The sequence below is a fragment of the Pelodiscus sinensis genome, chromosome 8 (assembly GCF_052426305.1).
Source record: "Pelodiscus sinensis isolate ZL-2025 chromosome 8, ASM5242630v1, whole genome shotgun sequence".
NCBI lineage: Eukaryota > Metazoa > Chordata > Testudines > Trionychidae > Pelodiscus > Pelodiscus sinensis.
In genome coordinates this window covers 35,507,421-35,530,786 of record NC_143059.1, presented here as the reverse complement: position 1 = coordinate 35,530,786, position 23,366 = coordinate 35,507,421, and the positions used below count along the sequence as shown (strand labels likewise).

The following is a 23,366-nucleotide window of genomic DNA, read 5'->3' as shown; positions in this document are numbered from 1 at the left end:
AATGTCTATAAGAACCAACTTAAGGAGAATCAGGGTTGTCCTTACACATGCACAGAATATGGAGCTGTGTAGGGCACCTGAAAATGTGGGGCACTATTCAGTCTTCATGTCCATCCACCTGCATCTTCTTATCCCTGTCTTATGGCTGCTGCAGTCTGATGAGTCTTATTCTGGAGGAAAGCTAGTTAACCTAAATGTGAAAAAGCCTGCCAGGACTATAAGCAGAACATTGAACCTATGAAAGAGCCATTCAAGTGGTAATGGAGCCATTTAATAGGAATTTTCTAACCCTCTCTCCCCCCCCCCCCTTCTCCACACACTCCAAGTATATACAGTCAGTTTCTGAATTTACTGTGTTAGTCTACAGGACAAGAAGTTTAAACATTGCTTTAAAATATTTCATTAGTTTGTTGCTGAAGATTATAAAATCACAGCTCTAAAAAATTGTTGTCCTCCCTCCCCTCAGGAGTGCCATCTGGCATAGGGGGACCTGTCTAATAATACTGTGTAAGGCCCTATAAATCCACAGGACAGCTCTGGTGAAAATATATAAACAGATAAAATGAAGCTGCCAAATGTCTACATTGAAGCCACTGTGCAATGTCCAAATTGAAAGTACACTCTAGAGAATAGATAGACTAGGATTCTATGGGATTTGACAATTTTCACATTGCACGTAAACAGGAGAGACAGTTATTGCAAAAAGAAGACAAACAAAATCATGCTTAAAAATCTGATGTTATGAAGAGTATTTGTTTAAAGCAAAATAAAATATCCCAATGACTAGTGGCAAGAAATAATAATTAATAAAAGATGATGATGATCACAATGAGAGCACAAAACACACTAGTTTTCCATGAACTCCAGTGTCTCCTAATTTATTTACTGATTGAATTCAAAATCCTAGTCTTGGTCTTAATTTAAAAAGTCCTCAATTTATTGAGATTATGAATATCTTAAATAGATGTGTCCAGCAGGAACAATGTGGGTGAAGATACAAAGAATGTGATTTCTTAGTTTAAGTCATGTCTAACCTTCAATAAAAAAAAGAGTGTTACCAAATCTCAGAGTCTGTGTCAGTTGACTCATATTAGTGGTGTTCAGGGTATAGGATTAAAAACAATTGCAAAGATACTCAGGCTTTCACTGGAGCCTAAGCTCTGGAACCCACACCCCTTGAGGGGTCTCAGAGCCTTTGTTCAGTTCAGACCACAAACATCTATACTGCTATTTTATAGGCCCACATCTGAGCCCAGTTAGCCTAAGTCAGCTGACCCAGGCCAGCTGTGACCACACCCATGAGTCTCTTGTTGAAGTGGAGACAAACCTTAGGAAGTGAGGCGAGCAACAAGACCTATCGAATTATTTGCTAGTAGATATTAGACAAAAGTCATAATAAAACATGAAGCTTATATTTTTGATAAATGCTTGTCCCAGCAATAACTACCTTTATACATATACACAGTGAAAACTTGGTAATGGAAGGTGAAGTTAGTTAATGGTTACACCTATAGGATTTCTTGCAAAAACAATGTAGGCCCTCCCCCACAGGTTACAGCCTTGACATTTCTTCTGAGATACAAGACTCTCTTTAGAGAATCTCATTTGCTGGAATGTAGGCAATCATGCCCAGCAGTTGGACCGGTAGTCATGCCTTATGATTAGAGTCAGAGTTGATAGCCAAGAATCAAAACCCAGGATCAGAACCAAATTTAGGATCAAAATGGAAGAGCCAAGGGTCAAAGCTGAAATCAGGTGGTGAAGCCAATTAGGAAGCCCAGTATTTTACGTAATTTTGTCAGTGCTTATAAACCACAGTAAAAGTTACCTAAAAATAGATTACATTTAGATTAGCTGATCTGATCAACATATTATGGGTTGAAATGTTATGGATTTATTTTCTTTTATTTAGGTATATTTACATTGATCTAGGGAAGTGTTTTTTAAAGAGGGTGTGGGCCTTCCTGAGTAAACCACTGGCGGGCCCACACTGCTTTATTTATCTAAAGTGTCTACAGCCAGGAAGCCTTGCAGTTCCCATTGGCTGCAGTTTTCCATTTCCAGCCAAGGGGAACTGCAGGAAGCAGCATGGCCCACTTGGCTGGAAACAGAGAACCACAACTAGTGGCAGCTGCAAGGTTCAATGGCTCAACATTTTAGTTAAACAAAAAGGCAGTGGTTTACCCAGGTGGGGCCACAGCCCACTTTGAGGAACACGGGTCTAGGGGAGTCTCTGCAATTCCTCAATTATTCCTTGGCATAAACTCTATTAAATTATATTAACACACAAGCTCCTGAAAAGCGCACCCCACCTCTGCTTACCCTCTTCTTATTCTCTGCTACCAGGAAGTCAGCTTCCCTTTCCTTTCCCTTTGAACAAGAATGACATTTGGTGGAATGTCAGGCTGTAAATTGTAGCCACTGAAAAGAATAGGAGGCACTATATGGTGCTTGTGTCTAACAACATTTCTGAATTTAGGAGATTTTCAACCTGAGCTAAATTTAAATATTTCTCCTTTTACTGGTGGCTGCAATATCTAGTTTTAAAGTATTAGCTCAAAATATCTTCCTTTTTTATTACAGAGTAATACTTTCCAAAGCAAGAAAGTAAGTAAAAAAATTCCTTTTCATTAGCAAGTGGCTGACAACTTTAAAGGCCCTAATTAATCCCAGGTCACTCTTGTAAATAGAATCTTTCCACCTCAGTGGTTTTTTAGCTAGTAAAATGTTTAAAATAAATAAATAGTCCCCTGGGTAAAATTTCAGAGCTCAGTAGCATTGACAAAGCTCTCACCAATAGATAAGAGCTAAACAACAAACAGCTGAATTCCTCTAATTAGGAATCATTTCTCTTGCACACAATATACATGTTCATTTGACAGACAAATTAAAAATTAAATTCAAAGGGTTTTTCCACTTACGTTTCAGAGAGATTAAAAACATGTTGAGGATCTCCATTTTGGATGAGGTATCTTATTGGGTCACCCTCTCGGTCAGTGGCCTACAGAAAACAATCAAAATATGTTTTAGTCATAGATGTTATAAAACCTTGTTAGTGTTTTACAATCTATATACAGGCAGTCCCCGGGTTACGTACAAGATAGGGACTGTAGGTTTGTTCTTAAGTTGAATTTGTATGTAAGTCGGAACTGGTACGTATTGTAGGGGAAACTCTAGCCAAACATTTTTTTTAGTTTTGGATAGCATAGGGAAAGGTTAACTCCCCTCTAATGTTTGTTTTGCTGTCTGTTCCCCTGTTCAGAAGATTTCACATCTATTTCTGTCCCTGTGACAAACTCAGGACTAAAGGAGTAACTCATCAAATACCAAACAGCTCTGCACCATGCTTTGAGCTAATAGCTTTATTTCCACACACCACCCAGGGTTCTAGGAGGAGGGTCCTTTTTTTGCTAACACAATGAGGCCAGCACTTTGTTTGTTTTGGTGGAGTCTTTGTTTGCCCAGGGAGCCCAGCATGTATAGGGGGAGGAGGGGCGGAGAGGCTGCTTTTGTCTGCTGTTCTGCAGCCTGTTGCTCAGGGGAGGGGGCAGCCTGTTGCTGGCAGGGGGGGAGGGGGGAGGCGTGCAGGATGTGAGGCCGCGGGGGGGGGGGCAGCGGGCGTGGGGAGGCACTTTTCCTCTGCCCGGCAGCTCTGCGGGATCCCTGTCCCTGTGGCCAGCTGCTGCAGGCAGAGGCCAGTTGGAGCCGGCCGAAGAGGAGGAGAAGGTGGATTCTAGGACCCAGGTGAGCGAGCCCCGGGGACGCTGCTGCGCTCTGGGAGCCCGGCATGTATAGAGGGGAGGAGGGGCAGAGAGGCTGCTTTTGTCTGTTCGGCAGCCTGTTGCTCAGGGGAGGGGGCAGCCTGTTGCTGGCAGGAGGGTGGGGGGGGGGCAGTGGGCGTGGGGAGGCACTTTTCCTCTGCCCGGCAGCTCTGCGGGACCCCAGTCGGAGCCGGCCCGAGGAGGAGGAGGATCCTAGGACCCAGGTGAGCGAGCCCCGGGAATGCTGCTGCGCATGTGCGGGAGTTGCCTCACCCCGTTCGTATCTAGGGATCCGACGTAAGTCGGATCCACGTAAGTCGGGGACTGCCTGTACCTTAAAATCAATCTTCTAATTCTAACCATTGAAGTATTGTGAAGAATCTTTTCAAGAGGAAACAATGCTCACAGTTTCCATTTTATCAGATATGGGTGTATGAAGTTGTACCACATCAATACTCTCAATAAATCAAAACATTTATTTTAAATATTTTAAATGTACATTTCCAAATTATTACCACCAGAATGATGAAATTTAGGATGTATCTTTCCTTGACAATTATCAGGGCAGGACTTTTCCCCTATAATTTTCATCCAGATACTTTACTTTGTATTGTTTTGTTTCCATCTTCCCAACCCTTTTGTCGATGTTCCTCTTCTCAAATCTCACCCTCTGACTTTTCTTTCAGGTTCCTGGGGCATCCCAGAAGATCAGGATGAGAACCAGAAAGTATACTAATAACAATACTTTAAAAAAATGAAACATGCCAATGTTACTTTCCCAGGGAAAATTTCCTGGCCCATAAACAAATTTTAAAACAAATGATTCAATATTTAGATTGGTAGAATTACTCTTGGAGTTGTTATCCATGAACTTAGACTTCACATTTTGAGTGGCTGTTTTAAGAAGAAAAACAACAGGAAACTTGACATATGAATTATTGGAATTTGCAAGCCACGTACATAGCAGAAAAGATAATCATTGAATGAGCTCTGCTATCTGCACAAATACTTTTCTCTCTAAACTGTCTAAGCACTCTTGAAATATGGTTGACATTAATAAATATATCTCTTAACTTGTTTAAAAACAGAAGAAAGCTTTTGGTGTTACATAACTGACAAGATTAGTGTTCAAGTTAGGAAGAATACAAATGCTGTGCAAGGTCAGAAGAATTTATTTCTATTTTCTACATCAGGAGTGGGTAATAACTGGCCGTGGGCCTGACATGGTTTGCCAGGGTTAGCCCTGGCAGGTCACCAGCACTTTATTTACCTGTGCATACTCAAGTACATCCAGTTGCAGCTCCCGTTGGCTGCAGATTACCATTCCTGGCACATGGTAATTGTAGGAAGCAGCACAGACTGGGACATTGCTTCCCCCAGTTGCCATTCCCATCCTCCTCGATCTGTCTACTGCCTTTGATAGTCCAGAGGTTCAGTTTCTTTTTGCTTTCCTCTTTTTCTATGTTTTGCCCCTACCTGTCTTGTTGATTGCTTTTTCAACCTTAGCCATGATAAACATAAGAACATAAGAACGGCCGTACTGGGTCAGACCAAAGGCCCATCTAGCCCAGTATCCTGTCTGCCGACAGTGGCCAATACCAGATGCCCCAGAGGGAGGATTCATCATAGGTAATCATCATAGTATCCCTCTCCTGTCATCCATTTCCAGACAAACAGAGGCTGGGGCACCATTCCTACCCATCCTGGCCATTGATGGACATCACCTCCATGTATCTATCTAGCTCTTTTTTGAACCCTGTTAAAGTTGTAGTCTTCACAACATCCTCTGGCATGGAGTTCCACAGATTGACTGTGCACTGAGTGCAGAAAAACTTCCTTTTGTTTGTTTTAAATCTGCTGCCTATTAATTTCATTTGGTGGGAATAAATAAATAACTTTTCCTTATTCACATTTCAATAACAGTCATGATTTTATAGACCTCTATCATATCCCCCCTTAATCTCCTCTTTTCTAAGATGAAAAGTCCAAGTCTTTTTAATCTCCCTTCATATGTGACTCATTTCAAACCCTTTTCTGGATCCAATTCCTCCTTATTCACCTTGTTTGGTGTTCTTAGAAGTCTATCCTTTGTCTCTTCTACACTCATCTCCACATCTAGAGCTGGACAAACATTTTAAATAATAAAAGGAAAATATTTGACAGAAAATTTTATGGAAAACTCTCACACATTTTAAGAAGCTCTAATATTGAGTTCATTGCCATGGTCTCTAACATCACTTTTTTATTGATGAGATTTAATTCTGTCTCTACACATCTAATATCTTTCCATCTGTTTGGAGTCCCATCTCTTAACTGTCACTATTTTTCTGTTACTGTTCAGAAACCTTTTTGTTTCTCTCTCTCTTCATCAGAATAGACAAATTCACTATCCGGCCATTCAACCAGATTTGCAACACTAGCATCTTCTTTTCCTTCTCTTCTTGAATCCAGGCTGTCACAAGAAAAAAAACAACAGACCGCCCCCCCCCCCAAAAAAAAACCCCAAAACCATTGGAAATGCATTTATCACTGATTTGGTAGGTTCATATGTGCATCTTTAAAATGCACAGTTAATAGCAAAACAAATTGTGTATGATCTCAATCCTTAAATTCAAAGAAGTACATCATGTAGAAACAAAGAAAACCGAAGACTCAAAACCCAATAAAAATCATCTCACTCTAAATTTGGATCAGCTGATTGAATAAAATTGTATTTTGACATCTGTATATTTCAAGATCAATTAAATACACCCATTTTGCCACCCCTTGAGAATTACTGCCTGCTTATAGATCATACCTCAGTAACATGGTAATTGCTCTATTCCTGTTTATCAAAATCTCAAGAAAATGAGACCATTTGCATACTTAAGCTTTAATCAACAATAGTTGGCAGAATGCAAAGTAATAAACACCTTCTAGACATGGAATAAATTCGGTCTTATTTACAAAATAACACAGTGGGGATTATTTATTGCTGTGTTATTTAAGGTAATCTTGATTGTTGCTATTAAAATACAAGTTGTAATCAACTGGGTACATTTTAAAATATGTGGCATTAACATACAAAAAAATTGGACCTTCCTGTGTTAATAGAAGTAGTTAGTTGTTAATTAGAATTTCCAATTACTGGAAGTTTTAACTGTATGTAGCTAGTGGATATGTTTGAAATATTGAGAGTTTCTTACTAGGGGTTGGAATACTTTGCAAAGTCTTAGGAGTCACATAGTTCAGAAAAAAAAAGAACTTGCTCTCAAAAGGAACTGATCCTTCCTTGCTATTGTCATCATACTCTTGTGCCAAAAAATAACAAAATAGAATTAAAATGTTTCCAATATTTCTCACTTCCATCCCAACAAATAAAGTCTCAATCAAGGTCTCAATCCTACAAATAATTATTCATGTACTTAATCTCTAAAATCGTGAGCAGTTTCCTTGATATAATGGATATTATCCATCAGTTCAAGACAGTTTTCAGAACTGTATTTGCATTATCCAACACCCTAAAATTACCTAAGGCTTTGCTACCTGCAAAGATAACCAGAGCCTCAAAGATTCCATATTCTAGCATTACAGGAGCCTACTGCTGACTCCCTTTTTGCAGTGCTTTCAGACTCAATTAGCTTGTGATAGGCTATGAAAATTATCCCAAGGAGTTGGACTGTGTAGTTTTAAAACTTACTAAGGGCAATAAAAGTGTGCCAAAAGTTAACTTTCGGTGTTGGGCTAAATGATTTACCCTCTCTCAGTGTGGGTGTTTTTTAAATCAGCTGTAACAATGCTAACCCTTTCTCGATGGTTCAGCACACTGTTTAATAGAAAGTTTCCCCAGTCATTTGCATGAATCACACTCAGTTAAACTTGCTTAATTTCATTCTGGTATAGATAATTTTTTATTAGCTCCATTCAATGGATTTCTATTGAACTATGCTATCTAAAACAGCTGAGGATCTAGTCCATTGTACCATTTGATTATCTGCACTCTGCTGAGATAACCAGACTATATTATGCAGGCCTCAGTAACTATAGGCTAAATTCAACATTTTCCAAGCAATGCTAGGAGGGCTGTCAGTTCACATGAATTAACTGAAGTTATGAACACAAAACAAATTAACTAGATTAAAAACAGTAATGACTAATTACATTCTTAATCATACTATTAAACAATAGAATACCAATTTAAACTTCCTATACATATTTTTGAATTGTTCTATATTTTCAAATATATTGATTTCAATTACAATACAGAATACAAAGTTTACAGAGCTCATTTTATATTATTTTTCATTACTAATATTTGCATTGTAAAATGATAAAAGAAATAGAATTTTTCAATTCACATTATAAAGTGTACCTCTTGTTCAGCCTAATGGTAAGGCAAATATGTTTGTTTATATTTACAGGAGATAAATTTACAGTGTTACCTAGATTCGTTGTAGCCAGAATTCCAAGGTATTTACATGTCAGGTATGATAACATTTAGGTTACATCTACACTTCAGGCTTCTCGCACAAGAACTTTTTGTGGAAGAAATCTTCCACAAAAAGTTCTTGTGCAAGAGCGCATTCAGACTGCCATGTGCTTTTGTGCAAGAGATGTACTTTTGCACAAGAGAGCATCCACACTGCCATGAATGCTCTTGTGCAAGAAAGCTCTGATGACCATTCACAGAATGGCCATCAGAGAACCTGTGCTTTTTCCGATAGGGGTTTCTTGCATGAGAAACCCATTACCCATCCACACATGCCTTTTTGAGCAAGAGCTCTTGTGCAAAAAGGCTTATTCCTCATAGAAAGAGGAATAACTCTTGCGCAAGAAGCCCTGTCTTCTGACGATCTACTGTACTTTTTCTTGCACAAAAACATGCTTGTAATGTGGACACTCCACGAGTTTTTGGGCAAAAACATTTGTTTTTGCACAAAATCTCGTTAGTGTAGACATAGCCTTATATGCCCTATCACAATTTGACTTATGGGTTCTAAAGTTTCACATTGTTTTGTTTTTGGGTGCAGTTATATACATTTTTTTACATTTGAAAGTTATACTGTCATGATAAAGAGATTGTATTATAGTACTTGAATGAAAGTGAGCACTGTATATTTTGTATTCTGTGTTATTAAAATCAATATATTTGAAAAATGTAGAAAATATGTGTCACTAGTTCAAATAGAAGTCCAATCATTAGTGACTGAAATGTATTACACAACTGAAAAGTTATAATACAGTAAAATTCCGGTGGTCTGGCATCCAGTGGTCCAGTACGCCTGATGGTCCGGCACCAAACTGCAACCTGGAAGTGCTCCGGCAGCTGCTTCAAGTTGTTAGTGTAATGGATTAACTGCGGCTGGATCCACAGCGGACAGGCTGTCAATCTATCTTTCCTCTTAACTGCCTGGAGGAGGGGGGGCAGGGGAAGGTAGGGGTCGGTGGGGGAGGGGGTGTGCCAAACCCTCCCTCCTGCTGCAGGGAGGCAGAGCCTGCGAGCGGTGGAAGGGGAGAAGCGGCGACAGGCAGGCAGCCGCATTCAGGACGTTCTAATCAGTTACACTTACTCCGGCTGGATCCACAGCCGACAGGCTGTTAATCTACCTTTCCTCTCTACTGCCTGGAGGGGGGGAGGGCGGTGGGAACGGGTAGATCCACAGGTGACAGGCTGCTGCTGAAACTCACAAGAGATCATCTCCCCTCCCTGTCCCTGCTGCTTTTACCAGTAGACCGATAGTCCAGGATCAAAAGATCAAGTGAGTGAGCTCTGCCTCCCTGCAGCAGGAGGGAGGGTTTGGCACACCCCCTCCCCCACCGACCCCTACCTTTCCCTGCCCCCCTCCTCCAGGCAATAGAGAGGAAAGGTAGATTAACAGCCTGTCTGCTGTGGATCCAGCCGGAGTTAAGTGTAACTGATTAGAACGTCCTGAATGCGGCTGCTTTGGCACACCCCTGCCCCCTCCCCCGCTTCCCCTCCGACGAGACCCGCCCCAGCCAGAGTACCTCCTGATAGTCCGGCATTTCTGATAATCAGGCACCACCTGGGTCCCAAGGGTGCTGGATTATCGGAAGTCTACTGTACATATGAAACAATGAGTTGTTAGTGTCAGCAATTCTCATAATGGGCAGATACAACTGGCCTCCTTTTTGGCCGTATCAGCAACCAGGCAAAGGAACCAAAGGACCCAGTAACTGAATTGTTCTCACACTTTCAGAAGTGGTATCTCATGGTCTGAGTTGAGACTAGTGAATCAAGATAGGAGAGTTTGCATAAGCAGTGCCTCCACTGCCTGGTGGATAAGTACAAGCCCTTTTGTATCCTGGGCTTTCATACTGACAGCCTACGAGAACAATAAATTCAATGACATGTTTAAATAACATTCATTATTCTTTGCCACACTCCTGATCAGAAGGCAGGCTAAAGTTATGAATTAATATATTTTGGTTTGATAGAAATCTGAAATGTTACAAAAATGCCAAAGCAGCATTTTATTTTGTGCTATGTTTTTCTTTCAGAATAGATTTTAATCCTCACAGATTGCCTTTGACTTCTACAAAAGGAGGACAGGCCTCTACGTGCCACATACGTAATCAGAAGTAGCTGTGCAAAGGCTTACACTGAAGTATTCTGTACCTGCAGGTTTAACAAAATCGCACCAGTTCTCATGGCCTCACTGAGTTCAAGACTGTACATCAGCTGGGGAAAGCGGGGAGGGCTCTGATTGTTTGGAGGAAGTACCTCAATGTAAACAGTAGTGATGGAGCTCCTGCAATGACAGAAAAAGAACAGAAACCAGGTCAAAATCAACAGTATGGCAACATAGCCTACAATTTCGATATCTGTAGATTGTCCTCCCTATTCTGTAGATCACACAACTTCTCTCTCCTCCTCCGAGGCACTCCTCTTTCTGCACTGTCTCAGAAGTGACTTGCATTCCCATCTCAAGATAACAACATTTTAAATATTTTAAAAGGAACTAACTTGGTAAAAGTTTTGCAAAATTGACCCTCCCCACCAAACCCATAAGTCATATGTCTTTTCTGACACTATCATCTTCTGATACTGTAACGCATGCTCCACCCTTGGGGGAAAATTGATGAAAGTCAGCACTGTCTCTTGTGGGAAAGAAGACAGGAATGGTTGACAGAGCTCCCTTTTTGTTTGGTTAAAACTGTGTCAAGTCTTTGGTACGTTCAAGAGGATGTAGTTATCAGAGAAGCAGGGAAACAAAGTAATTGAGAAAGAACTGAGGATGAGCTACGCATGGCAAAGTTCTCAAAAGAGTACAGAATAGAGCAGTAAGGGTATGTCTACACTGCCACCCTAGTTCGAACTAGGGCGGCTAATGTAGGCATTCGAAGTTGCAAATGAAGCCCGGGATTTAAATATCCCGGGCTTCATTTGCATCTTGCTGGGCGCCGCCATTTTTAAATTCCGTTAGTGCGGACTCTGTGCCCGTGGCTACACGCGGCACGGAGTAGGTAGTTCGAATTAGGCTCTCTAATTCTAACTACCGTTACTTCTCGTGGAACGAGCTCCCTAAGAGCTCAACTTCCCTACAATTCATGCCTCTAGGAAAGTTTATTTTGTCCTAACACAGGCTAAAAGAGATAGTGTCATCGGCCTGGGAATCAGGGTGAGTACAAAAAATAACATAGTTAGCACATTGAGGCTACATCTAGACTACATCCCTCTGTCGGCAGAGGGATGTAAATAAAGCACTTCAAAAGTGCAAATGAAGCTGGGATTTAAATATCCCGCACTTTATTTGCATAATCATGTAATGGCACTGTTTCGAAAAAGCACTATTTCAAAATTGAAACCGCAGTCTAGATGCAGTTCTTTTGAAAACAGGGTGCTTTTTTGAAAGAGCGCCATTACATGATTATGCAAATGAAGCACAGGATTTTTAAATCCTGGCTTCATTTGCACTTTTGAAGTGCTTCATTTATATCCCTCTGCAGACAGGGGATGTAGTTTAGACACACCCTGACTGATCATTGCAGAGATAAAAAGACAGAAGCTACTGATTTAAATACATATGTAAAAAGGAAACATTTTCTTCTACCTACCATGAGAGAAAGGTTGGGAGATATGGCGGATGGCAAATATTTTTCAATTCTGTATTTTTCAGCAGAGTTCTGGCAGAAAAACAGTTCATATGTTCATGCACATTCAACCTACCACTTTTAGTTGAGAAGTTTGGGGTGTGTTCACCACCTGAGGAGTTTCATAAAAAAACACTTTTTGACAGACTAGAGGGAGCTACAGTTGACACAGATGATGTTTTGATCAGGGGAAAATAACAGAAAAGTGTGACCAGAGGCTTTTGAACAACTCTGGAAAGAGCAAAAGGTGCTGCGTTAAAGCTGAACACACATAACTATAACTACCATATAATGCAAATATACCCATGGGGGAACTCAATACTGGTCCCAGATGAGGGATTTTGCCAGACCAGGGGAGGTCATTTCTGCCGCCACACAATGCACTGCACTGGGCTCCCACTTCCCCCCTACTCTTTGCAGTGCTCCAGGCTCCCAGCCCCTCATGACCCATGCAGCATGCCAGGACTTTCTGATCCTGGAACACACGTGGTCCAGACCAGAGAGTCCCAGTTTACAGAGGTGTAACCTGTACCTCAGATGTGCAGGCAGAGCACAGTAAGACAGAGGCCATATTCAGATAAGGAACAGATAAAGAAGAAATACAAAGATCCATTGGAATGGCGAACTGGGAAATTTGTGCCTTTCCTAGCTGTCCAAACCAGCAACCTGAGAGCACCACTATGTAAAATTGTCCAATGAACATGAGACGCAAATCTTAATACAATGTTTGAAAAAATGAAGGAGTTAGCTAAAGCAGTCCCAGTTCTTACCATGACAGGAAGAGTAAAACTAAGTTGGATATGGATGCCTCTAAGAAGGGTATTAATACATTTTTTATACAGCAGAATGGTCAACATTGGACACCAGTAGCTTGTGTGTCAATGGCATTATCAAAATCAGCAAAATCTGATATATGCTGAAATAAAGGAGGAGGCTTTTACTTCAGTCCTTGGGTATAAAATACTTCAAGTCTATTTTGATCCATGGCCAAGGAAGCTGTAGGATAAATGACCCAAATTCAGCCGTTAGGGCATATTAGTGGATGATGTTTGTGGCTTTGTGTGTTTGCATATAGATTATTAAAAACTTAACAGTGTAACCAAATGGTTCCTGTCTATGCAGTATTCTTCTTTGAAGTGTATTCCAAATAATCTTAGAATGGTAGAAGACAAATACCTTGTATTAAATCTGTATAACCAATTACCAGTGATGCCAGGGAAATAGGTCTATTTGGAAGTCTCTAAGATTGCCTATTGTTCACCCAGGAAAACCATTGGATCCTGATTCTTTTTATTACAGATCTGCTTGATGATCAGTGAAAGCTTTAAGCCATAGATTGGGATCTCCAAGTCTGCTTGTATTCAACCTGAAACAAGCACATTGGACTGTAACCTGTGGACTAACTCATTAGGAACTCTTTGCTTGTACAAAGCTCAGCAACTCTTACTATGAATGTGGAAGGAACTTAGAGAGGTCATCAAGTTCAGTCCCCTGCTCTCCTGGCAGAACCAAGCACCAATTAGACTATCCCAAACAGGTGTTTGTCTAATTTACTTAAAAATCGCCTATGAAGGAGACTGCAAAACCTTCCTAGGCAATTTATTCCAGTGCTTACCACTCTGACAGGAAGTTTTTCCTAATGTCCAATCTAAACCTCTCTTGCTGCAACTTAGGCCCATTGCTTCTTTTCTTATTATCAAAGGCTAAGGAGAATAAATTTTACTCCTCCTCCTAGTAATCTTTTAGGGTATGTCGACACTACCACCCTAGTTCGAACTAGGGTGGTTAATGTAGTCATACAAACTTGCAAATGAAGCCTGGGATTTGAATTTCCCGGGCTTCATTTGCATGTTGCTGGGCTCCGCCATTTTAAAATGTCCACTAGTGCGGACTCCATGCCCGCGGCTACACACGGCATGAACTAGATAGTTCGGACTAGGCTTCCTAGTCCGAACTATCGGTACACCTCGTGGAACTATCTAGTTCGTGCCGCGTGTAGCCACGGGCACGGAGTCCGCACTAGCGGACATTTAAAAATGGCGGCGCCCGGCAACATGCAAATGAAGCTCGGGAAATTCAAATCCCAGGCTTCATTTGCAAGTTTGTGTGACTACATTAACCACCCTAGTTTGAACTAGGGTGGTATTGTAGACATACCCTTAGATACTTGAAAGCTCTTGTCATGGTCTCTCTCAGTCTTCTCTTTTCCAAACTAAACAAAACAAATTCCTTCAATCTTCCCTCATAGGTCATGTTTTCTAGACCATTAATCATTGCTGTTGCTCTTCTCTGCACTTTTCCCAATTTATCCACATCTTTCCTAATGTGACATGCCAGAATTGCATGCTGTACTCTAGCTGAGTCCTGATCATCACAGGGTAGAGTGAAAGAATTACTTCTCATGTCTTGCTTACAATACTCCTGAGAAAACATCCCAAAAGGATGTTTACTTTTTTTGCAACAGCCTCACACTAACAACTCTCATTGGGTATGTCTAACGGACGTTAGTTCGAACTAACTTTAATAGGCGCTACACTAGTGCTCCGCTAGTTCGAATTTAATTAGAACTAGCGGAGCGCTTAGTTAGAACTAGGTAAACCTCATTTTACGAGGATTAAGCCTAGTTCGAACTAGCTAGTTTGAATTAAGGGCTGTGTAGACCCTTAATTCGAACTAGTGGGAGGCTAGCCTTCCCCAGCTTTCCCTGGTGGCCACTCTGGCCAACACCAGGGAAACTCTATGCCCCCCTCCCGGCCCCGGGCCCCTTAAAGGGGCACGGGCTGGCTACGGTGCCCGTGCCAGGTGCAAGCCTGCCAGCACCCAGCCAGCAGACCCTGCACCTGGCACGGCTCGAGCCAGCCACCCGATGCCCCCCAGCCCTCCCGCTCTTCCCGGAACCAGGCTGGCGGTTCCCGGGAGCTTGCCCAGGACCGCAAGAGGCGAGCATCTGCCTGGGCTAGTGCGGACATCGTGGACCTTGTCCACGATCTCCGCACTAGGCACAGGAAGGTGGCCGTCTAGGGCAGGAGAGCTGCCAGCCTGGCCACCCAGGAGCAGGTGTGCATGAAAATCAAGGGGGTCAACTGAGACACCCGACCCTGAGACCTGAGCTTACAATGGCCATCCAGGGTCAGACCAAAGGTTCATCTAGCCCAGTAGCCTGTCTGCCAACAGTGGCCAACCCTAGGGACCCTGGAGGGGATGGACCGGAGACAGTGACCAAGCCATTTGTCTCGTGCCATCCCTCTCCGTCCTTCCACGAACTTTGGTCAGGGACACCACTCCTACCCCCTGGCTAATACCACTCCATGGACCCAACCTCCAACACTTGATCTCACTTCCCTTTAAACTCTGTTCTAGTTCTAGCCTTCACAGCCTCCTGCAGCAATGAGTTCCACAGGTTGACTATTTGCTTTGTGAACAACAACTTTCTGTTACTAGTTTGAAGCCTGCTACCCATTCCTTTCCTTTGGTGTCCTCTAGTCCTTCTTTATGGGAACTAATGAAGGACTTTTCTGTATGTACCCTCTCCACCCAACTCCTGCTTTTAGAGACCTCTATCCTGTCCCCCCTCCATCTCCTCTTTTCTAAGCTGAAAAGTCCCAGTCTCTTTAGCCTCTCTTCATACGGGACCTGTTCCCAACCCCTGATTATTTTAGTTGCCCTCCCCTCTCCCAGCCTCTCTCTTCCCCTCTCCCACCTCCTTTTCCCAGTCTCCCCCAGTTTTGTTCAATAAAGACAGATTCCATTTTTGAACACAATTGTCCTTTATTTTGTACATCAAGAAAAGGGGCTAGGGAAGGGTAAGTGGAAGGAGGTGAGGGAGGAATGGGGCACGAGCCCTCGATGGGGAGGACTGGGCTGGATCTGCGGGCTTCTGTGGGTGGAAGCTCTCCTGCAGCCCCCCATTGTCCCCTCTCCCCAGATGGCAGCCTGCGGCAAGTGCAGCTCAGCTGATGGCCGAGTGGTGTGATGTGCCTAGTGTGGACACTCCGGGCACTCCAAACCAGGACTAGTTTTCAAGCGGGGCACCCCTGAGAACTGTCTGTCTGGGGTGGGGGTCGGGACCCTTTAAGCACAGCCCTCGGCTAGCCTGAGACAGCTTCTCCACGCTCTAAGTCCTCCTCTGATGCCCTGCCGGCACTGCTTCCGGCCATCCTTAAGCCCTGTTCAGGGTCCACTTAATGTGGACATGCTAGTTTGAATTAGCAAAACGCTAATTCGAACTAGTTTTTAGTTCTAGACGCATTAGTTCGAATTAGCTTAGTTCGAATTAACTAATTCGAACTAAGTTAGTTCGAATTAGCGCTGTAGTGTAGACATACCCATTTAGACTTAGTCCACTACGATCCCCTAGTTTCCTTTCTGCAATACTTCTTCATAGGCAGTATTTCCCATTTTGTATATGTGAAATTGATTGTTCCTTCCTAAGATGAACACTTCACATTTGTCCTTATTGAATTTCACCCTATTTTTCTCTGACTATTTCTCTAGATTGACCAGATCCTTTAGAATTATAATCCTATCCTCCAAAACACTTGCAACTTCTGCCATCATGGTATAATCCACACACTTTATAAATATATCTGAATGCCATTATCTAAATCGTTGATGAAGATCCGGAACAGAACCAGACCAGAACTGATCCTCACAGGACTCCACCCATTATGCCCTTCCAGCATGACTGTGAACCATTGATAACTACACTCTGGGAATGGTTATCCAGCAAGTTATGCAGCCACCTTCCATTAGCTCCATCTAGTTTCCATTTCCCTTTTTGTTAACAAGAAGGTCATGCAAGACTGTTTTAAATGCCTTACTGAAATCTAGATATACCATATCTACTGCTTCCCCCATCTACACTAGCTTTGTTACCCAGTCAAAGAAAGGTATCAACTATGATTTATTCTTGACAAATCCATGCTGACTATTTCTTATCACCTTATAAAGGTTCTCTTTCAAGCACCTTTGGCTCAGAACAATTACTGACCACCACACTGCCCATACAGGGGGCAATGAAAATCTGCACCATTCCCCAAGTGGCACTGGAGACAGTAGACTTAATTTCTGTTTTCTCTCTGCACTACCATCTCAGTACTGGCAGCACAGGGACTGTTGTTGAGAAGGGTCCCTCAGTAGTTACACAATGAAGAGGGAGCTCCTGTTTCTTCTCTCTCAGGTCTCCCTGGCTATGCAGAATTTGTTCATTATCCAGGCCTGTGTGCACCCACTGGACACTAGTGCTGTTTAAACAGTACTAGTAACAGTAAGTATAAGAACAAAGAGAACTGTATGCATGTTAGTTGACTGGTTTCTGAGGACATATTGCATCGCTATAGAGTAGATACTCTTGAAAGAGAAAATGCATTTACATTCATTATGTGTTCCAAGAATGTTATGATGGATGTTACTTCCTGATTTGGGCAGGTAGATGTACTTGATCTGGTGGATTGCTTTTATCATTAACTGTAATGATCCTAAGAAGAACTGGAAAAAGGAAAGGAAACTTGAAAGTCTGCTCTAAAATTGCTCATATATCACAAATTCCTTTCCTTTTTGTCAATACACTGAAAATTGCTCATGGATGACTCCTTTACCATTACATAAATAACTAGGAGCTGATGTAATTAAGCATGAAACATTTGTCCTTGATTGATATAATTAAATATAATATGGTACTCTTATACCATGTTACTGACTCTCGCTAATAATGGCTAACTTAAAATATTGAGCACAGTATCTTACCATATGGTGATAATGAATTACAAACCATTAATTTGAAGTGTTAATCAAAAGTAAGACATGGAATTGAGCTAATTTTACATTTGGATTCACAAAGCAGAACCTATTCATTTGTTACTTTGACAATGAGATTTTTTTCTTGTCTAAATTACTATTTCACGTTTATTTATTTCTTACTGAAGTCTTATGAAACCCAATTAAAAGGCTACTTTATTTTTATTTTTTCCCAGAAAAAAGGTCACATTTGAGAGAAAATCCATTTGTATTCCCCCTTTCTAAGTATAGGGGATAGGTCTCAAATTTCTATCACTAATCCTTCCAGGGAAGAAACTTTGTATGTAGAACGATTGTACCTTATTGAACTAGATCATTTTTCAGTTAAACAAACAGTTATATATCTAGCTTGAAATCCTGAACCAATGTAGCCAGCCTTTAGCTGAGAAATGTCATCAGCTACAGATAAGTTAAAAAAAAAACCCAAAAACCCAAAACCCAATAAACTTGAGTTTATAAAACACTCACCATTAAAAAGCCAATATTTGACTGCAATTACTACACAGAGTTACGTGAAAAAGCTTCAGTAATTCCCTGTACTTTGAATAGGAAACATAGTAACTAGGCAAATAAATTTTTGAGTGAATGAAATGTAATTTTAGTTTTCTACCCTTCCAGAAAAATATAAGTTACACAATACTTATCTCATTTTGTGCTATTGATAGCTTAAAAATAAACCAAGCTAAGCATATGAGCATTATTAATAAACAGATGTTTTTAGCTCTTTACTTGAGTTCTAGTGTCCCTCTTCATTAATTTGCTTTATAAAGGTGAAATGACAAAAACAAGATCTAGTCCAGAGCTAATTTCAAGGTCTGTCTAAATTGATTCCCTCAAGCTTTCTGGGGAAACAAAACAAAACAAAACAACAACAAAAATGAAAAAGAACAAAAAAAGTGGGGGGCATAGAGTTCTGTCTGGTAGTAATTTTTCCTAGGAATGGAAGCTTCAGTTTTTCAGGGATTTATACATGCATACAGCAATGTGAGTGTTACATCAGTGCTAACCAAGTCTAATTTAATCAGAGCAGATGTGGTCCACTTCTAGCAGTTGATAAGAAGGTAAGAAAACCTAAAGGGGAAAATTATTTGTTGTAATTATCTAAACATTCCCAATCCCTATTCAGACCAATTATGATAGTGTCAAGTTTATATATGAATTCCAGCTCTGAAGTTTCACACTGCAGTCTGTTTTTGAAGGTTTTTTGCTCAAAGTGACTTTCAAATCTATTACTCTCCAGGGAGGTTAAAGTGATCTCCTATGGATTTTTGTATGTATTTGTATGTACTGCTATGTTTTATTTGTGTCTATTTATTTTTTTGTGCAGAGATAGTCAAGTTTGGCCAATGTACATGGCAGAGGGGCATTTCTGGCATATGATGGCATATATCACATGATGTGCAGGTGAATGAGTCCCTGATGGTATGGATGATGTGGTTAAGTCCTAAGATGGTGTCAGAAGGGTAGATACATAGACAGAGTTCACAATGGGGTTTGTTTCAGGGATAGGTTCCTGGATTCGTGTTTCTGTTGTGGTGTATGGTGTTGGTGGTATGTATTTGGTGGAACCAATCCCCGCAACAAATTCCTTGGCAAATGCTGTCCCTTTCCCTCAAATAAAATAATAAATAATGACCCGTATATGTGTTAGAATTCAAGCTTCCTCCAAATGGTAGAAATCCCTAATAAGATCATATGCATGTTCCACAGATCAATCTGTTGTATTCATGGGCAAAAATTAAGGTGATACAATGTTTCAGATCTAGGATGCCTCTGCAAGAACCTCAGGGAGTGAGCTATATATATGAACTGAAATTTCTTTATAGAACACATTTTTAGATGCCAGGATTTCTTTCTTTCCCCCAAATATTTCAGATTTATGAAATCAATTTGAAGAGATTTAAATGTCATTATTTATCTCCTCAAAGTTGTAAAAACAGCAAGATCCCATCTGTGTGTAGGTCAGCTTTGTGGTGCATCTCACATACAACATGCACTGCACTGTGCATGTTGTCACATTTTCTCTGAGCAAAGGATTCCATGACAAAAGTCAGTAACAAGAGTGTAAGCGGGCATTATTAGCGGATTTTTTAACATGCAAACAAGCAAAATCTATTGCCTTTATTCAGACTAATTCTCTGATATCAGTATATGGGATCTGAGAATTGTGTTGTTGCATCTTAATATGAATTTAGATATTTAAGAGTTAGATTAAGCCAAGTGAATAATTTCCAGACTCTTTCTTCTGTTGTCATCTGTCTGTCATCATTAAACCTTATTTAATCTCTGACTTGTAATTTTGGGTGGTTCACATAAGATGTCTGAAGAGGCCTGATTTATAGAAAGTTCTGAACATCCACTCTCTGCAAGTCATAAGAACATAAGAACGGCCGTATTGGGTCAGACCAAAGGTCCATCTAGCCCAGTAGCCAGTCTGCCGACAGTGGCCAGCACCTGGTGTCCCGGAGAGGGTGGACCGAAGACAATGATCAAGCGATTTGTCTCCTACCATCCATCCTTCCCCAGCCTTCCACAAACAGAGGCCAGGGACACCATTTCTATCCCCTGGCTAATAGCCTTTTATGGACCTAACCTCCATGAAATTATCTAGCTTCTCTTTAAACTCTGTTATAGTCCTAGCCTTCACAGCCTCCTCTGGCAAGGAGTTCCACAGGTTGACTACACGCTGTGTGAAGAAGAACTTTCTTTTATTAGTTTTAAACCTGCTCCCCATTAATTTCATTTGGTGTCCGCTAGTTCTTCTTGAAGTCAGTCTTCTTGAATGCATCTCATGTAGGACACTGAGGCATCCCAAATCACTGGTCACTTATGGGGAAAAAAAAATCAAAATAGACCCATGGAACTACAAGATGTGAGATCTTCTCTTGCTTTTGGCAAATCTTGTAATAAGCAGCCTCTATCATAGAAGAAATGAATTCATTCCCCAGTGGGATACCAGCAGGTAACTATATATATATATATATATATATATATATATATATATATATATATATATATATATATATATATATATATTAGTATATCTTATTTCACCGGTTAATAATTTTTAAAAAGTTTGGTAAGGGGTTTATTATTAGTAAAATCAATGCTGTAGGGAATGGAAACTCTATCTTGGACCAAGGAATAATGGCACCATGGATATGAAGAGAGCATGCCTTTGAGTCAAATGCATCAAATATTTAACAACAACCTTAAAGATCTTCCTGATCCATGTCAATAGAGAAACATCTGAGAATGAACTTCAATAGCTGCTTGGAATACAAACACATGGGGCAATAGAAGAGTGTAACACGTGATAAGATGGAAGGGAAGATAAAATGTAACCATTAGCTCACATGATTACACAGCTTAGTTTGTAAAGAGTCCAAGAGCCCAGCAGGACCACAGATGTTCTAGGTCCAGAGAGTCCAGGTGGAGGACTGGTGGATGGGAACCCTGCAGGCCACCAGGGCAGCGAGCTACCAGCAGCAAGCTCAGAAGGTCTGGGAAACCCAGTGGAACCAGCAGGGTAGTGGGACTGGAAACAGGCTCCCACTGGCATCTGGACCAGGGCTAGGGAGGACTAGAAATGATCTCCCCTGGTCAGGCAAAATCCCTTATCCGGGACCGATGCGGTCCCAAGTGTACCACACCAGGGAGATCCAACCTGTATATAGTCTTCTGTAATAAACAAATAAACAGTGTTTCAGCTCAACCTAGCCATTATAGTTTGCTGATTTCTTGCAGACTAAACAACAGATGTTGGCCTTGGGGGTTAGGGGAGAGGCATTTGGGTAAATTCACATGATATCTTACTGTTACATAAACTACTCCATTTGTGAATATGAAAAATATTACTGGCTTACTGGCACTGTTCATCTCAACCATTGTTATACATTTCTCTCCACATTAGTGAAGTGCCATCATTTTTGCTTATTTTTGGTACATAATAATGAAGAACATAAGAAGCAGGGAAGTGGTAGCAGATAGCTTTATTTGAGGGAACACAAGAACCCTGTGCCAACTACAGGCAACACACAAACTGCTCTGATCTCACAGTAGCCTGAGATTAGATGTTAAGTGACTGTTGGTGTGAATTTAGGTTTTAGCGGAGCATACTTTATTATTGACACAGCTTGCAATTTATGTGACAAAATAAGGCAAGTCCTGATGAATATGAATACTTTGCTCACCTGGACAGAAATCAGTTGTCAGCTGAGGGATTGTTCTGAAGATACTATTATTAATCATTTCTGTACAATAGCAAGTGATGTGCTGTACAATCAACATCTATCTTCCTTTTTCTAACTTAATTTCTCATACAAACAAGGACAAATAAAATTGAATAGATAATAATTTAATTTTTACAAGGAGATAATTCAAGGGGAATGAAATAATGAAAGGTGTGAATTGGAGGGAATACGTAAATAAGTAAAAAATGCAAGTATTAAGTACTAATTTAGAAATTAGTCTATCAAAAGAAAAGTTGAAGTGGGATCAATTCACAAAACAGTGTAAATTCAAGCCACATCCCTCTACATGCTTGATTCGGCTCAGATTTTTATGAATAAAAGTGTGCTGCGCTTCTTAACTGTAATTACTGGGACAGACATACATTAAGAAAAGGCTTTTTTATTGTATAATGAATTACCTTCTCTGTGCAGGAGAGGCATTGTCAGATGCTTTGACAGTGAGAGCATAGGATCTCCCTACTGACAATACAACTCCTGGAGCGATGGTGATAAGGCCCGTTTGGTCATTAATGATGAAGTCTCCCTGGTCCCCAGCCAGGATTTCATATATGATCTGCCCATTTGGCCCTTGGTCTTCATCTATGGCACTGAGCTGAAATTGAAAATCAGAACGTAAATACTCAGGAGTCAACCCTCCTTCCTTCCTATTTTGTCTTCTCTCAACAAGGGATCTGGCTTTGGAAAAGAAAGTTGTCAAAGCAAGAAGAAACAATTATTCTGTATCAACTGATTAAAATTTTGTCAAAGCAATATGTAATTTAGATTATAATATTAAAAATGAGTAAAAGAAGATTCCACATCCAGAAAATAAATCTAAAATAATTGACCCTGAATGTATTTAGGGATGCATATAAATTACAAAATCTAAGCACTAATGAAAATCTAATTAATACAACACTGATATTATTTTTTAACCCAAAGTAATTTTATTTAAAGAATAAAATAAATGTTTAACCTGGAGATCTGTGATTTACTCATGGAAAGGCTCCCTATATATCTACTTTTAATTTGCATTGAGGTAGCGCTACCATAAATTATGATAGTCCCATCTTGCATAAAAACCTCTTCATGTTAATTTGGGGAACAATGGCTTTATCATTTCTGAGCAGTGGGATAAGTTAGTGTTCCACAGACAGATTAGATAGCCAAGTTCAGGTGAAAAGATAAAGGTGTAGGAGCTTGCACGCATTTATAAAGAAAAAGAGATATAATAGCAACTCTGTTTTTGACATTTCTCCCACAAAATAAAGCTCTGATACCCAGGATGCTCAGGTTTAAAGTCTGCTATCTTACAATCCAGTAGGGCTAGAAATGGGTTTATACCATTTAAAATGGTAGATGCCTATATTTGCCATGAGATACATAGTAGTTCTTCCTCCTTACACCTGTATATTATCAGTATATGTTATGAACAGTCTCTCATAGGAAATATAGGGAGTGTACTTTTTTAACCAAGTGTACTAAG

At 40.7% G+C, this 23,366-nt stretch overlaps 1 protein-coding gene across 11 annotated transcripts in view; it reads right to left on the bottom strand.

The window, feature by feature from the left end:
- PCDH15 (protocadherin related 15) overlaps nucleotides 1-23,366 on the bottom strand; it is a 1,468,744-nt gene that overhangs the window by 305,517 nt on the left and 1,139,861 nt on the right. For all 11 annotated transcript variants that reach the window (XM_075935032.2, XM_075935036.2, XM_075935034.2 and 8 more), the window contains 3 exons: nucleotides 22,300-22,493; nucleotides 10,378-10,510; nucleotides 2,922-3,001 (listed from right to left, as the gene is read on the bottom strand). In XM_075935032.2, coding sequence (XP_075791147.2) covers nucleotides 2,922-3,001; nucleotides 10,378-10,510; nucleotides 22,300-22,493 — 407 coding nt within the window. The remainder of the gene's footprint in view (nucleotides 1-2,921; nucleotides 3,002-10,377; nucleotides 10,511-22,299; nucleotides 22,494-23,366) is intronic.